We start from the raw sequence: 18,115 nt of genomic DNA on the forward strand, positions 1-18,115 counted from the left end.
TTGAGCCACAGCGCCACTTCCGGCTTTTTTCTTTTTGCTTATGTGGTGCTGAGGAATCGAACCCAGGGCCTCATGCATGCAAGGCAAGCGCTCTACCAGTGAGCCACCTCCCAGCCCAGGCCATGACCTTTTATGTCAGAAAATTTCCCACATATGAGCCAGTTAAAATTTCACATCAAATGAGTTTGTCTTCAGATCCCAAAGCTCAGGTCGGGACCCCTAGCTTACTGAGCAGCACTGGGGGCTTTTCTTGTGAAGAATGTCTGATATAGGCTCTGAGTGCTGGTAGGAAAGGCAGTTGGTCATTCCGGACTCACGTTCACACCACCCCCTAGAGGCCTGCAGGTGAGCTAGCAGTGGCCTGAGGCCCGCTCTGCCTCCTACCCTTTGTGGTTTGGAGGAATCAATTCGCCTCGCTGAGCCTTGGCTCTCTTGCCAGAAAAGCAGAGATGATAGGCCTGCTGCTCACCCACAGCCATGGGAGGAGTGGAAGAAGAAGGTGAACTTCCCGCTTCCATCCAGCACTTGGGGGTGGAGCTACGTAAAGAGGCACAGACCTGTGTATACTTGCTTCCCCCAAAAGCTGCTCTTGAAAGGATTTCAACTACATAGCATGTTACCCTGAATTAAGCTTTATGGATTCTTTATCTCAGTTATGTGGGTTTTACTCTCCTTTATTGGCATCTGGAATAAATGATGAGATTTACTTTCAAATATATTGCTCCTCAAATCAACAGCAATTGTCCTTATACTTTAACATGATGATTGGTCACTTCAGTAAAGAAAATCTGGAGCTTCGTGTATGAAATTGAGTTGAGGCAGGAGGAGAAACCCATAATGTTGCCTCTGTCAAAATGGAAGAAAGTGAAGGGACATGAGGCATGCCAGTTGCCCACCGCCAGGCTGCATCACTGGGTGGAGGCCCAGCAGCAGAGTCCAGCCTCCGTGACTTGGGCTTGTAGCGGCATCGGCTCCCACATCTGCTGGTCTCCAAGGAGCAGTGAAGGACCTGGGCTCCTCATGATTTCCTCCAGTGGGTGTCTGCATGTCCTATATCATGGGCCCTGGTGATGGTCCTGGCTGCCTCCCGGCTACCACAGGGAGCTGGCAGGAAGCCCAGTCCAATAGCAATGTCATTCTCAAGTTCTAGAGAATTAGAGACACCCTCCCATCTTCGCCCTAACCTAGGTGGCTCACCGATACCTTTGTTTCAGGGAGTTGTTTTTCATCCCCAAAGACATGGTGACTTTGATGCATAAATGTTAGAGAGATGCTGAATTCATTCTTGATGATTTGGGGTTCGGCAGAGTATCTGGGACTTAAAAATTCTCGTTGTTGTTGTTCTAAATACCCACAAGTTTAAAATGAAGAGCAAAGTTCTGCAACTATAATAATGCAGATGGCTTATTTTCATTTAGTTATATAAAATATAATTTGCAGTGAGGTGCCAGTGGCTCATACCTGAAATCCTAGCTACTCAGGAGGCTGAGGTGTGAGGATCATGGCTTGGTCAGGAACATCTGTGAAACTCTTATCTCCAAAAAAAAACCCAGAAGTGGTAGAGTGCCAGCCTTGAATGAAAAAGCTAAGGGACAGCTGCCAGGCCCTGAGTTCAGGCACAAATAAGAAGAAGAAAGAGGAAGAAGTGAAGGAGGGGGAATAATAATTTGCTTCTTCTATAAACGTTTAATTTTTTTAATGGACATGGGCATTGTCTTGTATTTTAAGGCCCATTTTCCTTATTGTCTTTGAACCTGAAAATCCTTCATGTATTTTTCTACCTTAAATTGCTAAAAGTGAAGATATTTCATGCAGCCTTTTTGTTGGTTGGTGGGTTGGTTTTATGACAGTACTGGTGCTTGCCAGGCACTTTCTACCACCTGTGCCATGACTCCGGCGTGACTACTTACTTTGGCTTTAGTTACCTTTTTCAGATAGGCCCTTACAGTTATGCCTTGCCTAACCTGGACCGCGATCCCATTTGCACTTCCTGCATAGTTGGAAAGACAGCTACATACCACCACACACAGCTTTTATTGGTTGAGATGGGGTATTGGGAACTTTTTGTCCCAAGCTAGCCTCAAACCACCTCCTTACAGCTATGTACCAAATGATTTTGAGGGCCTTACATGGCCCCTAGACTGGACATTCTCACCCGTGCTTAGAGCAGTTAGTTAGGGTCAAGAAGTTCCATGGAAACATATGATGTCTCTTTGCAAGATTCTCTAACTGCAGTTTCTAGGAATTCATACCTACTTTTGAGCCACCTTTCCTATAAAGATGTAGCCACTGGGTTTGGGACCATGGCTCAATTGTAGAGCACCAGCCAATGAGCCAAAGTATCAGGTACTGAGTTCTAGTCCAGTCTTGGGGGGGGGTGGGAATATAAAAAGATGTGGCCATGAAATTCTGGAAGCTGTAGAGAGCACTTAAATAGATATCAATATCTTTCTATGCACTTTCCAGAAGCCTCTAAAACTTCCACAGGATCAGTTATCAAGTGGATTTCAACCGTGAGGTCATCCTTTGCAGAAATGAAGAGGCCACATCATACAGACGTGGCCTCCGTCTTGGCATAGGAGAGGCTGAGGTGGAGAACTTCCCATAGTGTTTGGAGGGAAAGGCAGAGCCGTCCATGTGGGAAGCTGGACCCAGGCTCGGGGAGCCGAAAGGTCTTTAACAGAGACACCAACATGGGAGTGGAAGTGGCACATGTTTCGCAAGGCAGAGTCAAAGGCTCCGTGTGTCACATTGTCATCTTTCGATGATGTCATGGGATGGGTGATGGAATGTGGGGCATGTCACTGCCCGTGGGCCATGTGGGTGATGAACTTCTCTGTGAGTTAGGAATGGGGTCTCATACAGAATATTCTGTTTGTTAGAATTTCCTGAGTTGATAATTAATTGGTAATTACGTGAAGAGAATTAAAGAGCAATAAATTTAATAAGGTTCATTTGTCTCCACAAAACTGTGTATGTGTATGTCTCTGTGTGTTTGTGTGTATAGTGTGTGTGTGTAAGTGCACACGCACACGTGCACAGCTCAGGTCCTAGTGCTGTCCTTTAGCTTTTTTACTCAAGACTGGCACTCACTCTGCAACTTGAGCCGCAGGTCCACTTCTGCCATTTGGTGGGTAATTGCACACACGAGTCTCATGGACTTCAATGCCAGGGGCTTGCTTTAATCCTCAGATCCTCACATCTCAGCCTCCTGAGTAGCCAGGATGATAAGCATGAGACACCTGTGCCCGGCTTGGATGAGAACTTTTTTTATATCATTTTTGCCATTATGGATTGAACTTACACCAAGGCTCTGATGATTGCCTAGAGACCACAGTGTTGTGAGTTCATTGATGATGGCATCCTTTTTCTTAAAGGTATACAAGGGAGAAGATGCCACATTCCAGATCTCAGGCCTCCAGACCAACACGGAGTACAGGTTCCGCGTGTGCGCGTGCCGTCGCTGCCTGGACACCGCACAGGAGCTCAACGGAACCTTCAGCCCCTCTGCGGCTTTCACCCTACAACGAAGTGAGGTCATGCTCTCCGGGGACATGGGGAGCTTAGATGACCCCAGAATGAAGACCATGATGCCTACTGATGAACAGTTTGCTGCCCTCATCATGCTTGGCTTCGCGACTCTGTCTATTTTATTTGCCTTTATATTACAGTACTTCTTAATGAAGTAAACAACTCATATGAATTTACTTAGTGCTACACATTTTAATACACACATTTATTCAGATACCCCACCCCCTTTTTTAAAAAGCCCTTTTGTTCTTTGATTTATATACTTCTCTTGTTTTACAGATTTAGCTAGGGAAAAAAATGTCAGTGTCTTGGTGCACCTTTTTGAAATGCAAAACTAGGAAGAGGTTAAACTGGATTTTTTTTTTCTTTTTTAATTAAAAAGAAGAAGAAGAGGAAGAAAAGCAAACCAGATACCAAACGCTTTCTTATGTTTTCTTTTTGAGTTTTCAAATTTGTTTTGATTTCTGTTTTTCACTGATGTCTTTGGCAAGACTTTGATTTTTTTTCTTTTAATGTTTCAATTTAGTAATTTATAGTCACCCGTCACTTCTTTATCTTGATCATCTATATCTGTAAACAGAATCACAGCATGTGTGCTTAAGAGGACTAGGTTGTCAGCACTGTCAGAGTTACTCATACAGCAACACATACACAAGCGTGTGCACTCACATACAGCTGCCCGAGCCGTCATTGCCACTCAGTTTTGTAACTGTGTTTAGGTCGTTTAATTCAAAATGTGTATTTTAATCGGAAATGTTTTAATAATCTGTAGTTCTTCTGATTTAACACTCTATGAGCTGAAGTAATCAAAATGCACCAATAAATTACGGCGCATTGTGTAGATTTGACCACACCGATTCATAGCAGTAACTTTAAGAGGGCATTGTGCAATAGATAGTTGTTTTCTTTATTCAGCTATTTGAAAAGCTGCTTTAACTTGTGTGTTTGTCTTTGTATATAACTACTTTTCTAATCTAATCACTAGAGTTATTATATTCTGTTACGTTTGACCACAACGCTACAATGACAGTTGGTGACGGGTTAGTGCCTCTGCCCATTTGTCTGTGACTTACACTAATTTTGAGCAGTCTTTGTACGTGTCATCTCATGATTTGGAAAGATTTGCCTTCTGGCTGTTCTTTGAGGTATCAATGAAGTGATTGAATTTCAATACCTTAATTCAGTGCCCATCATACTAGTGTAACAGCAGGTGAAGAAATGATTTAAAAAACAACCCAAAGGGGAAATCACCTGAATCTGTAGCTCTTATTTCTGTGGGTGGACCAAGAATGAGATTTGGTGACCAGCATGGGTGGGAGGGGATCGGGAGGCCTAGATGCTCTCCCTGGATCTGTCACTAACTTGCTGTGTGATCTGAACACGTCACTTTACCTCTCTGTGCCTCGGTTTTTCCATGCTTGAAAAGAAAAGAAAATGGAGGTTCTTATGCTTGTTGAAGTGCTTTGAGATCCTTGATCGGCAGGTGCTATCGGAGTGCACAGTGTTTCTCTTACATGTTTATGTTTTTGAGTCATGAGATAATCGATTTTAACCCAAAGTCATTGAATTGTTTATATGAAGTCCATAATGTTCAAGTACCTCAGGGACACTTAAGGAATTGGAGGTGCAAATGTATTCCAAAAGGGTGCAACAGGCACAGAATACCCCCCACCCTACCCCCCCACTCTCCTGCTCTAGGTTTTTTTTTTTTTTTTGTATATTTTTGCTACTTGGTTTTCTTTTTTGTTTGTTTGGATTTGGGTTTTTGTTTTGTTTGGGGGTTTCTGTTTTTGTTTTTGTTTTGATCATTGCTATTTTGTGCTTGGTCTATGTTTTGTCTAAGATGCAGTAAGTATCCTGAACTAGCTTATAATATTCCCATACCAAAGTCATGGGGGAAACACCATTATTTGTTTTTGGTTTATTTATACTATATTCTGCATACAGTACTTTAAATGCCAATTACAGTGCAATCTTTATTTATTGTAAAAATAAAATTTTTTAAAAATGTACTTATATACTAATTCTCCCTTGTAGCATGTTATTTTTGTGTGTTTTCTACTTTTGTAATTTTAGGTCAGTCTCATTTCTTGGCAACAACATCTATACTAGTATTAACCTTCTGACGTTTTCTTGTGTTTTTAATAAGAAGAGCATTTAGTGCATTGAATGCCAAAAACAAAAACAATCTATTATCAGTGATTGAAAGGTTTACATGTACCCAGAAAAACCATAATCATCTCTTGAAAGAGTGCTACAATCCATGAATTTAATTCTTTGTGCCTATATTGATGTAGTAACTACTAGAACGAACATTCTGTATTTGTTCTTGACTGTAATTAGTGTAATTAGCCTGGCAAATAGATACCATCAAGGTAAATAAATTTTTGCCAAAGTTCTGGCCTTTGAAGACCCATTCTCCATCTAAATGTGTGATTTAACCTGCTCTGACATTGTGTCTACATTTCAGATTCAATTTGATTGCAGGTGGTTTAGAGGAAATGGCTTTTTTTTTCTTTTTTAACCTATGAAAATTCAGTGCAGTCATTTTTGCAGAGGAAGAAATGCTTTCTTGAAACACTTCAGAACTGCTGCTATCAGGAAATTCTCTGAATCAGTCAAAAAAATTTAAAGGAAATAATACTTTAGGTCACAATTGCTTCAGACATTCATTTGATCTTTCTGAGATTTTCATCCACTCTCTTCATCCCACCAGAAAGCTGAAGTATGTGAAATCCAAGCTGATTGCACTTTATTTATTGCTTTCTATTTTCTGGTATTCAGTATATTCCTTTCAATCAGAAAATTACCACACTCTCTATGGCACTATTTTCTATCCTAAATCTGCCTATGTGATATGGATATATAATGCTCTATATTTCATTACACACAAATGATAAAGTATTATAGTAAAACCTTATCTTTTTGCCCTTCTGCCATTATACATTGAGTGAGCTGCTTCCTGATAGGTAACTCTGCTTCTCTGTATGTCAAACTCATCCCTGACACAAGGAATTCCAACCAGTCCTATGGCACAAACTGCCGTCTGGTCTCAAAAAAAAAAAAAAAAAAAAAAGATTTTCTTAAAAACACACTTTAAAAAAAAAAAAGAGATGTTTTCATATGATCTGCCTTGTTCTTTTCCACTTGAAATGTTGGCATTTTCTAACCTTGTTTTTTTTGACCATGGTAATTCAGTATTCATGTCAAAATTGAAAAGTGCCCTAATTGAATGTGTTTGAATGTTATCCTTGCACAATTCTTTAAATTGAAAGACAAAAAAAAAATGTTTTTACCTCACTGTTGGACATACATTCCAAGCTTTTCAACTCTAGGAGAGAAATAATCATATGTTTTCTTGTATTGTAAATTTTAGACTATTTCATATACATTGTATTAAAACTGCCATATCGATTTTTAATGTATAGATTTTTGCAAATACTATGCTATAAGTAATACCTAACTATCTGTAGTGTATATGTAATATATTTATGCCCAATAAATGTTTTAATTCTTTCTGACTTCAGAAGGGTTTTTCTGCCATGAATAGGATTACTTTTGTTGTTGGCATTCCTTGAAAGATCGAAACAACACTGCCAGTTTGCTAGTCAAATGCCTTTAGAAGCCAGACAGGTAGCCCATGCACCAGGCTTCATTGAAGGAGGAAGCTGAAACTTGGCTTGGCTGGTGAACCATCCTGGTTAAGCAAGCTTAGCTGGTGAAGGACACCATCTCACATGTACTGATGTTGCAAAAGAGTCTAAAAAGCCAATGTCTCCATAGGAACCAACTAAAATGTGACTGCCAACTACATCCACTGCCAGCTTAATGCTTCATTATGCAGAGGCCTCCATGTCTAAGCTTTTATCAGGAACTCCCTCTGTGACTTGACACTGTACTTCCCATGACAGTTTTGGTCTTCCTCCTCCAGGATTCAACCAACAATAATAAAGCATAGCGTTCCTCGTAAGGCTGTTGTTCATCATTTATGGTGAAGTTGTTTTACTTGGAATTCCTCCTGTTTCAGGGGATGTATGGAGTGTGGGGAGACAGTTATACCAAAAAGCTCACTATGTGAAGAGTGGTAGTTGTTCTGGGCACGGGTGGTTTGCTCCTGTCATCCTATCTACACAGGAAGCTGAAATCTGAGAATCTTGATTTGAAGCCAGTCAAGAAGAAAAGTCTGTGAGACTCTGATCTCTGATTAACCACCAAAAAGCTAGAAGTGTAAATGTAGCTCAAGTGGTAGAGCACCAATTCTGAAAAAAAAAAAAAAAATCCAAGCAAGAGCTGGAGGCTTAGTTTTGGTCTCAATATGAGCACCAAAAAAAAAAAAAAAGCACAAACTTAGCACATGGCCCAGAAATTCTCTTCCTAAGCATGTGGCCAAGAGAAATGACATGCACATGCCAAACTTGTTCACGCACATTGCCAGCAGCATTTCTGATTCCTAACAGCCAATTCAATACACACACACAAAAGGTGTTGTATGCCTTGTAGTAGAGCGTAGAGTGAGTAGTATAGAATGTAGGAGAGAGTAGAATGAGTGTACACTGCCCTGAGTAATTGCTAATCAGAGTGATAATTAAGCTCTTCAACTACAGAGCTCGACTCCCTGGCTGGACCACTGTGTTAGCTATGACTGGATTCACAGACCCCATGCCTTAAAGCAGTCGAGAGATCCCAGGAGCCCTTTGTAAGAACTGTTTCCACAAAGATGGAGCTGGAGACAGATTACTGGGAGTGAAAGATGAATATCGGTTGGAATTTTGTGAATCGGGAGGAAGAAACAACGGCTGGTGGACCGGGGCACAGGGCGGCTGGCTGCCTTACCCTCAGTACCTTAGGATGGCCGTGGACATCCGGTTGACCCAAGAGAGGAAGCGATTGAAGATGGAGAAGGAGGTATATTTGGGGTAGCAATGTTACCCAAAGGGAAGAGTGCAAACTAGCTTCACCACTGAAAGATTTAACCTTAAAAACTACATTTGAGACAAAAGGAAAATAATGGGTGTGTGTAGAGCAAAGTATAGAAATAGATGTAATAGGAAAATGCATGTTTGAGAAAGCCTCTGTTATTTCAGGAAGAGCAGGACTAGGTCCTGAGTGTAGAGAGTGAAGGGCCTGGGAGGGGCTTAGAGGCCAGCGTGGTGCTGGGGGAGAGAAAACAGAGCTCCTTCAGGAAAGTTGCTCAGGAAGGGCTGAGCAGCCTTTGTGGAGTTGTCTGTCAGCAGTCAAGCAATTTCCTTTAGCAAATCCAGGCTGGAGTGTCAAGCAATGAATGGCCAGGACTTAATGAGGATTTTAATATTAGCTCAAGAGGTCAGACCCCAAAGGGAGAAAAACCCATCAAAGATATGCAAGAGAGGAGGCCAGCAACCCCTGTAAGTCAAAGATGACAAAGCTGTTGAAAGCAGAAAGAGAGCCTGGTGGGCGATCAGGGCAAAGGCCCCCAACCACAGAGGTACTGTGTCTCACCACAACCTTGAGCGATCCACGTGCAGTTCCCTAGATATCATCACATCACCACGGCCCTGAGCATTACCAATATGGGTCACTAGACATCATCACATCGTGGCCCATTGTCCTTGGAAGACGCCCAAGAACACCCAGCATCACAATGGGCATCTAGAGGCTAAATGATGAGTGGGGAGCTGGTTCAGGATGTATGGAGCCTCTGATTGAGTCTAGAGACTGATACGTCTGCCAGGCTGTCCAGTGATCTTCAGAGTCATGTTGCTGTCTCCTAGAGACACCTATTTCTGAGCCCTGGACAATGCAGCCTGGGCAGTGTTCTCCCTCAGCACCCCTCCTGTCTAGAGAGAGCTCTGCTTATCTGTTGCCCATTAAATCGTGCTGTTGGTGGTGGTAGTGCCAATCCTAGGGCTTGAACTCAGGGCCTAGGTGCTGTCCCTGAGCTTTCGTACTCAAGGCTAGTGCTCTACCCCTTGAGCCACAGCTCCACTCTCAGTTTTCTGGTGGTTCATTGAAGAAATGAATTTCATGGACTACCTGTTCTGGCCAGTTTAGAACCTCAATCCTCAGATCTCAGCCCCCTGAGTAGCTAGGATTACAGGCATAAGGCACTGGCGCCTGGCCTTTGTTGAATTATCTTTGTTTTACTTTTCCCTCTGAGTTGATAAACCTATCCTTCAAGACTATAGAGCCAAAAGACTCAATCCAGAATTTACCATTTTCAATGTTTCCATATGGGACATGGATTTTGAATACTGAGCCAGAGTAAGCATTAGAAGACCCAGGGCTAAGTGTTCATAGAAAAGCATCTATTAAGAGCTGGCTGGATTCCCAGCATGGAACCAAGCATCATAGAAGCATTATTTCATGTATCAGAATAATCCTTCGTATGATATTGCTATTTTCATTTTATGGACGAGGAAGCTGAACTTCAGTGTTACTTTTTCAATGTCACTGTGGTAGAGGTTTTTCAAAGATGGCTGAACCTCATCTCCCATCATGGACAGTAAGGCCCTCCCACTTCCTCCTCACACCCCACACCGAATCTGCTATGACTGCTCCAACCAACAGAATGTGACCAAAATATCTCTATATGCTCTCCAAAAGTTTCACATAAAATGCCGTGCATCTACCACCTGGTTCTGCTGGATGAATATGCTGGAAAAAAAAAAAAAAACAACTGGTAGGAGTTAGTAGAAAAGCAGGCAGTCAAAGCATTTCACCTACAGAACTTTCCAGCCATAAGGTAAGCTAATAAACCCAAAACTGCCTGGCAATGAAATGAGGGATGAGCTAATAAGGACCAGACAGTAAATTTCCAGCATTGTGATTTCACAAAGAGACTGACTGATCAGAAAGCCATCTTCAAGAATTCTAGCTCTCCTGATTTAACCCAAGGCCAATCTCTGTTACCAGGAGGATGGCACAGGATGGCTGAGATGGGCCAAAGTGCTGTCTTGCAGTGGCAAATCTATGCCACGTGTCCTCTTTCTCTGCCATATTTCTTTCCTAATAAACATTCCTGTCTTCTTTAGTATAGTTGTGTCTTTCCTGAATTTCTTTTGCCAGACACAAAAGATGGAGTTAGAGATTAAGTTTTTCTTTTTTGCTCACTTGGATTCATTGAAGAGTGACATAGCCATGTCCAAAGTCTGACATCTGCAAAGCTGCCATTCTGGCTTAGCTCCTCGGTCATCCACGAACAGGAACCAAAACTGACCTCACATCCAATGCAACCTAATGTCAAGCTTTCCTATGAACGCTCACTGCAACCTTTGGAGAAACCCAGCCTTTCCTGAAGTTCTAACCCAGACAATCATGAGCAAAATGAAGTTGTTGTTGCTTTGCCACAAGTAGAGGGCTCGTTGTTGTACAGCAAATGTAACTGGAACAGCTTCACACCAACAGAGTCAAATAGGGATTCCTGCAAACTAGTTTGCGTGAAGGCCCAGCTCTCAAACGCTCCATTCCCCTCCATGTTACTTCCTCTGGCTGTCTCCCTTGCTTCCAATTTTCTTCCCACTTTAGCCATATGCCAAACGAACCTCTCACTTACTTAGGCGCATACCTGCTTTTCACCAGTCTCTGCTTTTTCACTCTTTCATATACCATGTAAATGACATGGGATTCTGTGCCATTGTTCTATGTGGCTCTGGCTATGAAAACTTCCATGACAATATTGCTAAAGAAATCAACCATTCAAATCTTATTACTTTTATGCTTCTTTTGGGGGCGGGTAGGGAAAGCCATAAGTATTCAGGCTTTGATTAAAAATAAAATATGTGCCGGGTGCTGGTAGCTCACACCTGTAATCCTAGCTACTCTGGAAGCTGAGATCTGAGGACTGCGGTTCAAAGCCAGCCAGGGAAGTCCATGAGACTCTTATCTCCAATAAACCATCAGAAAACCAGAAGTGGCGCTGTGGCTCAAGTGGTAGAGCTGAGGGACAGTGACCAGGCCCAGAGTTCAAGTCCCATGACCAACAAAATAAATAAATAAATGAAATATGCTATCTTCCTCTTATCTATGTTAACTAGGAGTAAGGTGAATCTTCACTCAGCATTCTGGTATTTTTAAAACAGATTAAATTTAGGGAGATCAAGAAAGTGCACTAGGCACTGAGCAATAATGATGATTAAGAAAATGATTATTTGGGAGGCTGGGAAGGTGGCTCAGTGGTAGAGCGCTTGCTTTGCATGCAAGGGGCCCTGGGTTCTATTCCTCAGCACCACATAAGCAAAAAGAACAAAGCCAGAAGTGGTGCTGTGGCTCAAGTGGCAGAGCACTAGCCTTGAGCTGAAGAGCTGAGGGACAGCGCCCAGTCCCAGAGTTCAGGCCCCACAATCGGACCAAAAAGAAAAGAAAATGATGATTTGGAGTTGAAATCTGTGTTTGTAAAGAGCTAAGATCTCCCCCTTCTAATGCCTTTATCTCTGAGAGTCATTGACTTCTTTTAACAAGAAGGCACCTTTTGGGTGTTGGACTCATTTTGAAAACCTGTGTTTCAGCAGACAGCGGCGCATGCTAAGCATGGTGAAGCCAAGGAAATGGCCAGCAGAAATGAATGAAGTCACACATTCTGCCACTTTTGAAATCTCAACCCAGACCACAATCCTGGGGCCTATACCCAATTGAACCTGTTTTTCCCCTCTTCACTCTGAAGGGCCCACTAAGAAAACAAGGCCATCCTTGAGTCAGTTAAATGTTGCTTGGTCTACCGTAGGTGTTTCTGTTTCCTGTAGCTCCCCTGTCGTGCTCAAGGTTCCAAATGGAGCAGCTTGTTCTGTGGTCAGTGGGAAGCAGCATCCCAGTGCTCCTCCTGCTCCTCTGTCTCCAGTGCTATTGAATTCCTAGATGTCTTCTCCAACATTCTTTTTGTTTATTTGTCTTGTTGGTTGTGGGACTTGAACTCTGGGCTTGGGCACTGTCCCTCAGCTCTTCAGCTCAAGGCTAGCACTCTACTGCTTGAACCACAGTGATACTTCCGGTTTTCTAGTGGTCTATTGGATATAAGAGTCTCATGGACTTTCCTGCCTGGGCTGGCTTTGAACTGTGATCCTCAGATCTCAGCTTCCAATATTCTTAAGCTGTAACCTGAGCTCCAGGTCAGAGAGTGCACAATTCTCATTAAAGTACTTTTTGACAAACTCATCTATGGTCATCCAGAAGAGACCATGGTCTCCCTGCAGGCATGGATGTGGAAAGTTCTTTCACAGGGAACATAACTACAAGTTCTCTTTCTTCAATAGACTGTGTTTCAGCTTATCTGCTTCTTCTTTAGTGATCTATAACATGTTGTATCTTTCAAGGGTGTCACTCATTGTATCAAAGTTGAATTTACTAGCAACAAAGACCTTTATATTATCTTATTATCTGAATAGTTCCTGCAAAGCCTCTTGATGATGCCATCTTTTATTCTTAATTAGAAATATGTGTTGTTGTTTTTTTCTAATCAGTATGGCTACATTTTCAGTGTGTTTGATTTTTCTCAAGGAATCATAGTTTCTCTGAGTTTTTTTTTTCTGATTTCTGTCTCATTGATTCCTTGTATGATCTTTATCACATACATTCCACAAGTTTCTTAAATTGTTGAGACTTTTTTTTTGGTCTGAGACCAGGACTTAAACTCTGTATCTGAGCTTTCTCTCGTTGGCTAGTGTACTGCCACCTGGGCCGTTCCTCTAACCCCTGATGAGACTTTGATCATGTGGGGATGTTAAATACTATCAAATGTTGAATTGTGTTTGCTTTCTTTTCCTGTTGTTCTCTGGCTCATCCTAAAAATCATTTTTTTCTGTTACATACTGCTATCTTAAATTGCACTTATTTAATTTTTATCAACTTGTTTATTTGTGTGCCTATACTTTTTCAACAAAATGTAGGACACAAGCATAAACTTCAATGGAATCCTTCTATCTGATACCTAGAACATTGCCTGGAATATAATGTGCTCATCAACTCATTAATTAATTAATTAATTTACATTTATATGTGAAGACAGGGAAAATACCTGCTACTTGCTATTCTTTTGTCATCTAATTATCCACAACCTTCATTAAATGTTGAGGCAAAGAATTCCCGACTCGTTCTGTTTTATTTCTCCCTCCACTTCTAGACTAAAGCAATGCTATCAACACTTATATGTTTGATTAAAATACAACCCTGCCTAATTGAAGGATTTTTAAAATTCCTTCCTGTCGGGTAGCAGAGGTTTGCAGGGAATCAGGAGCAAAGGATGGCATGGCAGGATGCCCTTGAATCTTTCCTCTTGCCCTGGGCTCTTTTCTCCAAGGATTCTTCCCTGTAGGGAAGGGCTTAGATGATTTTCCCCTGAGTTGCCCACTTCAAGTCAGCAACACTGATGCCCAGGTGATGAGCATCTTTCCTAGCAAGCCAGCTCTAATCCCAGCTTCTAATCCCAATGCCTCTGTCACAAACCGGTGTGGGCCTCAGCAAGTCACCTCCTCTTGCAAGCTGTGCTGGGCTTCCCTGTCGTTAGAAGGATGGCTTCTGCTTCCCGGGGGCCTCATGAGTCAGATAAGAGAGGAAGTGTGAAAAATAAAGGTGACGTAGGTAGCAATGCTTAATTTTTAATAAAGACCTGAAACTAGAGAGACCTGTTCCTTATGAGATTTAGGGTATGATAATGATGACAGGCCATTATAAGTCAGCTTTAATTTTTTGTGTGTGAGATTGTACCACTCAGACTTCAATACAGATACTTCTAGTACTATTATATGATTTTTCAAAAGTCATGACTTACTAAGTATGTAGTCTCTCATATATGTGAGCACTTTCACTTGGCAAATACGATTCCAAGTGCAAAGGAAAATGTAGAGATGAAACCCCTGATGGGGTGGGCTTACATTCTAGTAGAGAAGCAGACAATTACCTCTGCTTGATTAAAAAAAAATGAGCCAGGTACTGGTGGCTCACTCCTGTAATCCTAACTACTCAGGAGGCTGAGAACTGAGGATCATGATTTGAAATCAGCCTGGGCAGGAAAGTTCATGAGACTCTTATCTCCAATAAATTTCCCCAAAACCTGGAAGTGGTACTGTCGCTCAAATGGGAGAGTGCTAGCTTTGAGCAAAAGGAGCTCAGAGACAGAGCTGAGGCCCAGAGTTCAAGACCCAGGACAGGCAACATCCCCCCTCCAAAAAACCCAAATAAAACAACCAGGCAACTATAGAGTGATGTGTGTCCTTGTCTTTCTGTCACCTGCTATTTCTATAGTGCTAAGAAAAACCTTTTCTACATACAGACATCTAAAGCTTCTTAGGACTAAGAGGGTTATCAACTTATACCCCTACTTGTAGCCCTTAAAATTACACTTGGCAGAGTCAAAAATAGAAGAAAAAAAAAGTGTTCTCCTGCTCTAGTCTACAAAAATTTGTCATGAGGGGCCAAGAGTGGATGACTTAGACACCATAACCCAGGCTCCCATAAATCTACAAGGATTTCTAACCAACTGTGGCTTTACTGAATAAAAGAGCTTTAAATATGGAGGGCTTATGCCACTCACAGACCAGGACAAGTCTAAACTAACATTTGTATTAAGCCACAAAGCCTCTTGAAGACAGGTCACTCAAGGACAACTCTCAGGGGAGACACCTGTCCAGGTGTCTTGACTGCTATCTTTCCTAGCACTCCTAGTTAGTATAATAGTTATGCTCACATTTGGCCTTTGTATTCTCAACCTGCTTGTTAAGTTTGTTTCTTCTAGACTGGAATCTAGAAGCTACAAATGGCCAGAAACAACAACAACAAAAGGCATATAAACGGTCCTCTAGAGTTTTACCATGGTCCATTGCAATGCGCACAAGCCAATTCTATCTGCCTAACAGACTCTTCCTGGTGGATCCCTGACTGCCATGCCCCACTCAGGCTTCAGCAGGAAGCAGCCATCACCCCTGTTCTCTAACATTTCATCGGAGGGGGTGGGGGATGAGAGAGAAAGAGAACTGTTAGATAGGTAAGGATAAAAAGGTAGCTATTACATGTGTCTGTCCCATCACGGAGGTTCTTGTTCCCATAGTGCCTTGGGCTACTTCTCAAATGCTTCTTCCTGCTTAGACACTTCTTCCCATAATGCCCTGGGGTGCCTGTTCAACCAATGAAAAAATCAGGGACAGTGCATGCACAAACCCTGAAGCCCCATACTATAAAACCTCCACCCCAAAGGACTCCACAGGACTCCTCTCCTGATAGAGTTTCTGCTACTTTCTTTCATGGCTTTCCTTTTATTTTCAAATAAACTTATTCTGTTTAACTTTTTTTTTAAGGTGAAGCGTAACACATTTGTAGTCCTAGCTAATTAGGAGGCTGAGGTCTGAGGTTTGTGGTTCAAAGACATGCTAGAAAAGTCCTTAAGATTCTTGTCTCCAATTAACCAGCAAAAAGTCAGAAGGAGAGCTGTGGCTCAAATGGTAGAGTGCAGCCTTGAAGCAAAGAAGCTCAGAGACAGTGCCCAGCCTGAGTTCAAGCCTCAGACCAACACAAAATCAAATAATAACAATAGTAATAGTAAAAATAAATGGATGTTGAGGAGGAACTGAGGAGGAGGAGGAGAAGTTGGAAGAGGTGGAAGAAGAAGAAGAAGAAGAAGAAGAAGAAGAAGAAGAAGAAGAAGAAGAAGAAGAAGAAGAAGAAGAAGAAGAAGAAGAAGAAGAAGAAGAAGAAGAAGAGGAGGAAGAGGAGAAAGAGGAGGAGGAGGAGGAGGAGGAGGAAGAAGAAGAAGAAGAAGAAGAAGAAGAAAGTGTAGGAGGCATTTTCTCCATGATAAATAAGACATTAAGACATCTTATTTCAACGTCCTCATCAGGGGAGATTTTGAGCTAGCTAAGACTCTGGGGCTTAGCATTTACTTGCTGGTTGATGGAAGTTTAGAAAACAAAGTGAAAATGCTTCCATTTCCCCATTTCAATCTGCGCATCACCATCTGCTGTCCTTGCTTCCCTGGTGAATTCAGGAAGCCACAGACTCACTGATGCCAGCTCAAGATGGATTCAAAGCCCTGAGGTCAGGAGAAAGCTTCCTGATCATTTGTCTTCAGCACCTCTGGAACTTTGCTCATTTTCTACTAAGGCCTGGTGGTCCCAAAGCGCACATTGTTGAATGAGTTTCATTGACCAACCTTTTGATCATAATGCAGGCAGGTAAAACGTTGAACTATTGTCTCACAGTCATCTGTCCTTTGAAAAGCCTTTCATCATTGGAGAGTCTTTTTTATTTAATTATGCACCCCATTTGCGTCACCCAATCTCAGCAACAGAGAGTAAAATCAAGTGCAAGTGTTATCCCATAAGTCTGCCTCTCCATACCTTCTTTGGCTCTTCTTGGTATTGGGGCTTGAACACAGGCCCTGAGTGTTGTCCCTTAGCTTTTTTGCTCAAGGCTAGCACTCTACTACTTGAGCCATAGCACCACTTCTGGCCTTTTCCTGGTTCATAGGTGATAAGAATTTCACAGACGTTCTTGCCCGGACTGGCTTTTGAACCTCAGTCCTCAGATCTCATCCTCTGGATAGCTAGGATTACAAGCATGAACTGGTGGTGCACAGCTGTCATCTCTGTTTTACTCTTAGCATAGTGCTCACAGTTCCTGGCATTGCCTTTGGGGCTCTGCCCATCTCTGGGGCCACCTTCTCCCACCTTGCACCAGCCTCAGCCTCTGCCCTGCCTTCAGTGCCTTAGATACATCATGCCCCCTTCCCATTCTCCTTTCCCTGCTTCAGCCACCTGACTGCTCCCAGTCATCCTTTGTGCGCTTCCATTAATGTCCCCTCCTCATGGGCTGCCCTTCTTGGTCTCATGCCCCACACAAGGCTGGGTAAACATGCAAGACTTCAGAGCATCCACTCATGTTACACAACTGAATTAAGCTAACCAATTATTGGACAGTTGTTTCCTCCACATTAATTTTCCCCATCAGACAGACCAAACCAGTGCTGGACCATATGGTTTATTGACACTTTCTTTTTCAGTACTGAACTCATGAGAAATGCGTTTCTCCTGTTGGTAAGCTGACTGTTTATGGTATTTCATGATGGCAGCCTGAGTAGACTAACAGAAGAGCTGACTAAGGAAGTCCCCAGAGAAGAGGACCTGTGAGATTTGTTCACCCTGGTTAAGTGGGCCACAGGATATTTCTATATGAAGAGGTTGATCCAACCGGGTGCTGGTGGCTCACGCCTGTAATCCTAACTACTCAGGAGGCTGAAATCCGAGGATCACAGTATAAAGACAGCCTGGACAGAAAAGTCTGTGGGACTTTTATCTCCAATTAACCACCAAAAAGCCAGAAATGGAGCTGTGGCTCAAGTGGTAGTTCATCCATCTTGAAGGTAAGGCTCTGAGTTCTAGCAACAGTACAAAGAAAGATAAGAAAGAGAAAGAAACAAAGAAGGAAGGGGAAAAGACACAGAAATGGAGAGGGGGTAAGGAGGGAAGGAAGGAAAGAAGGAAGGAAGGAAGGAAGGAAGGAAGGAAGGAAAGAAGGAAGGAAGGAAAGAAGGAAGGAAAGGAAGAGGAAAGAAGGAAAGAAGAGAGGGAGGGAGGGAAGGAGGAAGCTTGTGGAGAGACAAGGATAAACACTATGTTAGAACTGA

General features: G+C 42.4%; 1 protein-coding gene across 1 annotated transcript in view; it reads left to right on the forward strand.

The window, feature by feature from the left end:
• Positions 1-3,941, forward strand: part of Fndc3b (fibronectin type III domain containing 3B) — a 225,779-nt gene extending 221,838 nt beyond the window's left edge. The window contains exon 25 of the mRNA XM_013016157.1: positions 3,378-3,941. Within this exon, the coding sequence (XP_012871611.1) occupies positions 3,378-3,689 (312 nt within the window). The 3' untranslated portion in view covers positions 3,690-3,941. The remainder of the gene's footprint in view (positions 1-3,377) is intronic.
• The last annotated feature ends 14,174 nt before the right edge of the window (positions 3,942-18,115 follow it).

This window comes from Dipodomys ordii, unplaced genomic scaffold, assembly GCF_000151885.1.
Source record: "Dipodomys ordii isolate 6190 unplaced genomic scaffold, Dord_2.0 Scaffold30, whole genome shotgun sequence".
NCBI classification, from domain to species: Eukaryota; Metazoa; Chordata; class Mammalia; order Rodentia; family Heteromyidae; genus Dipodomys; species Dipodomys ordii.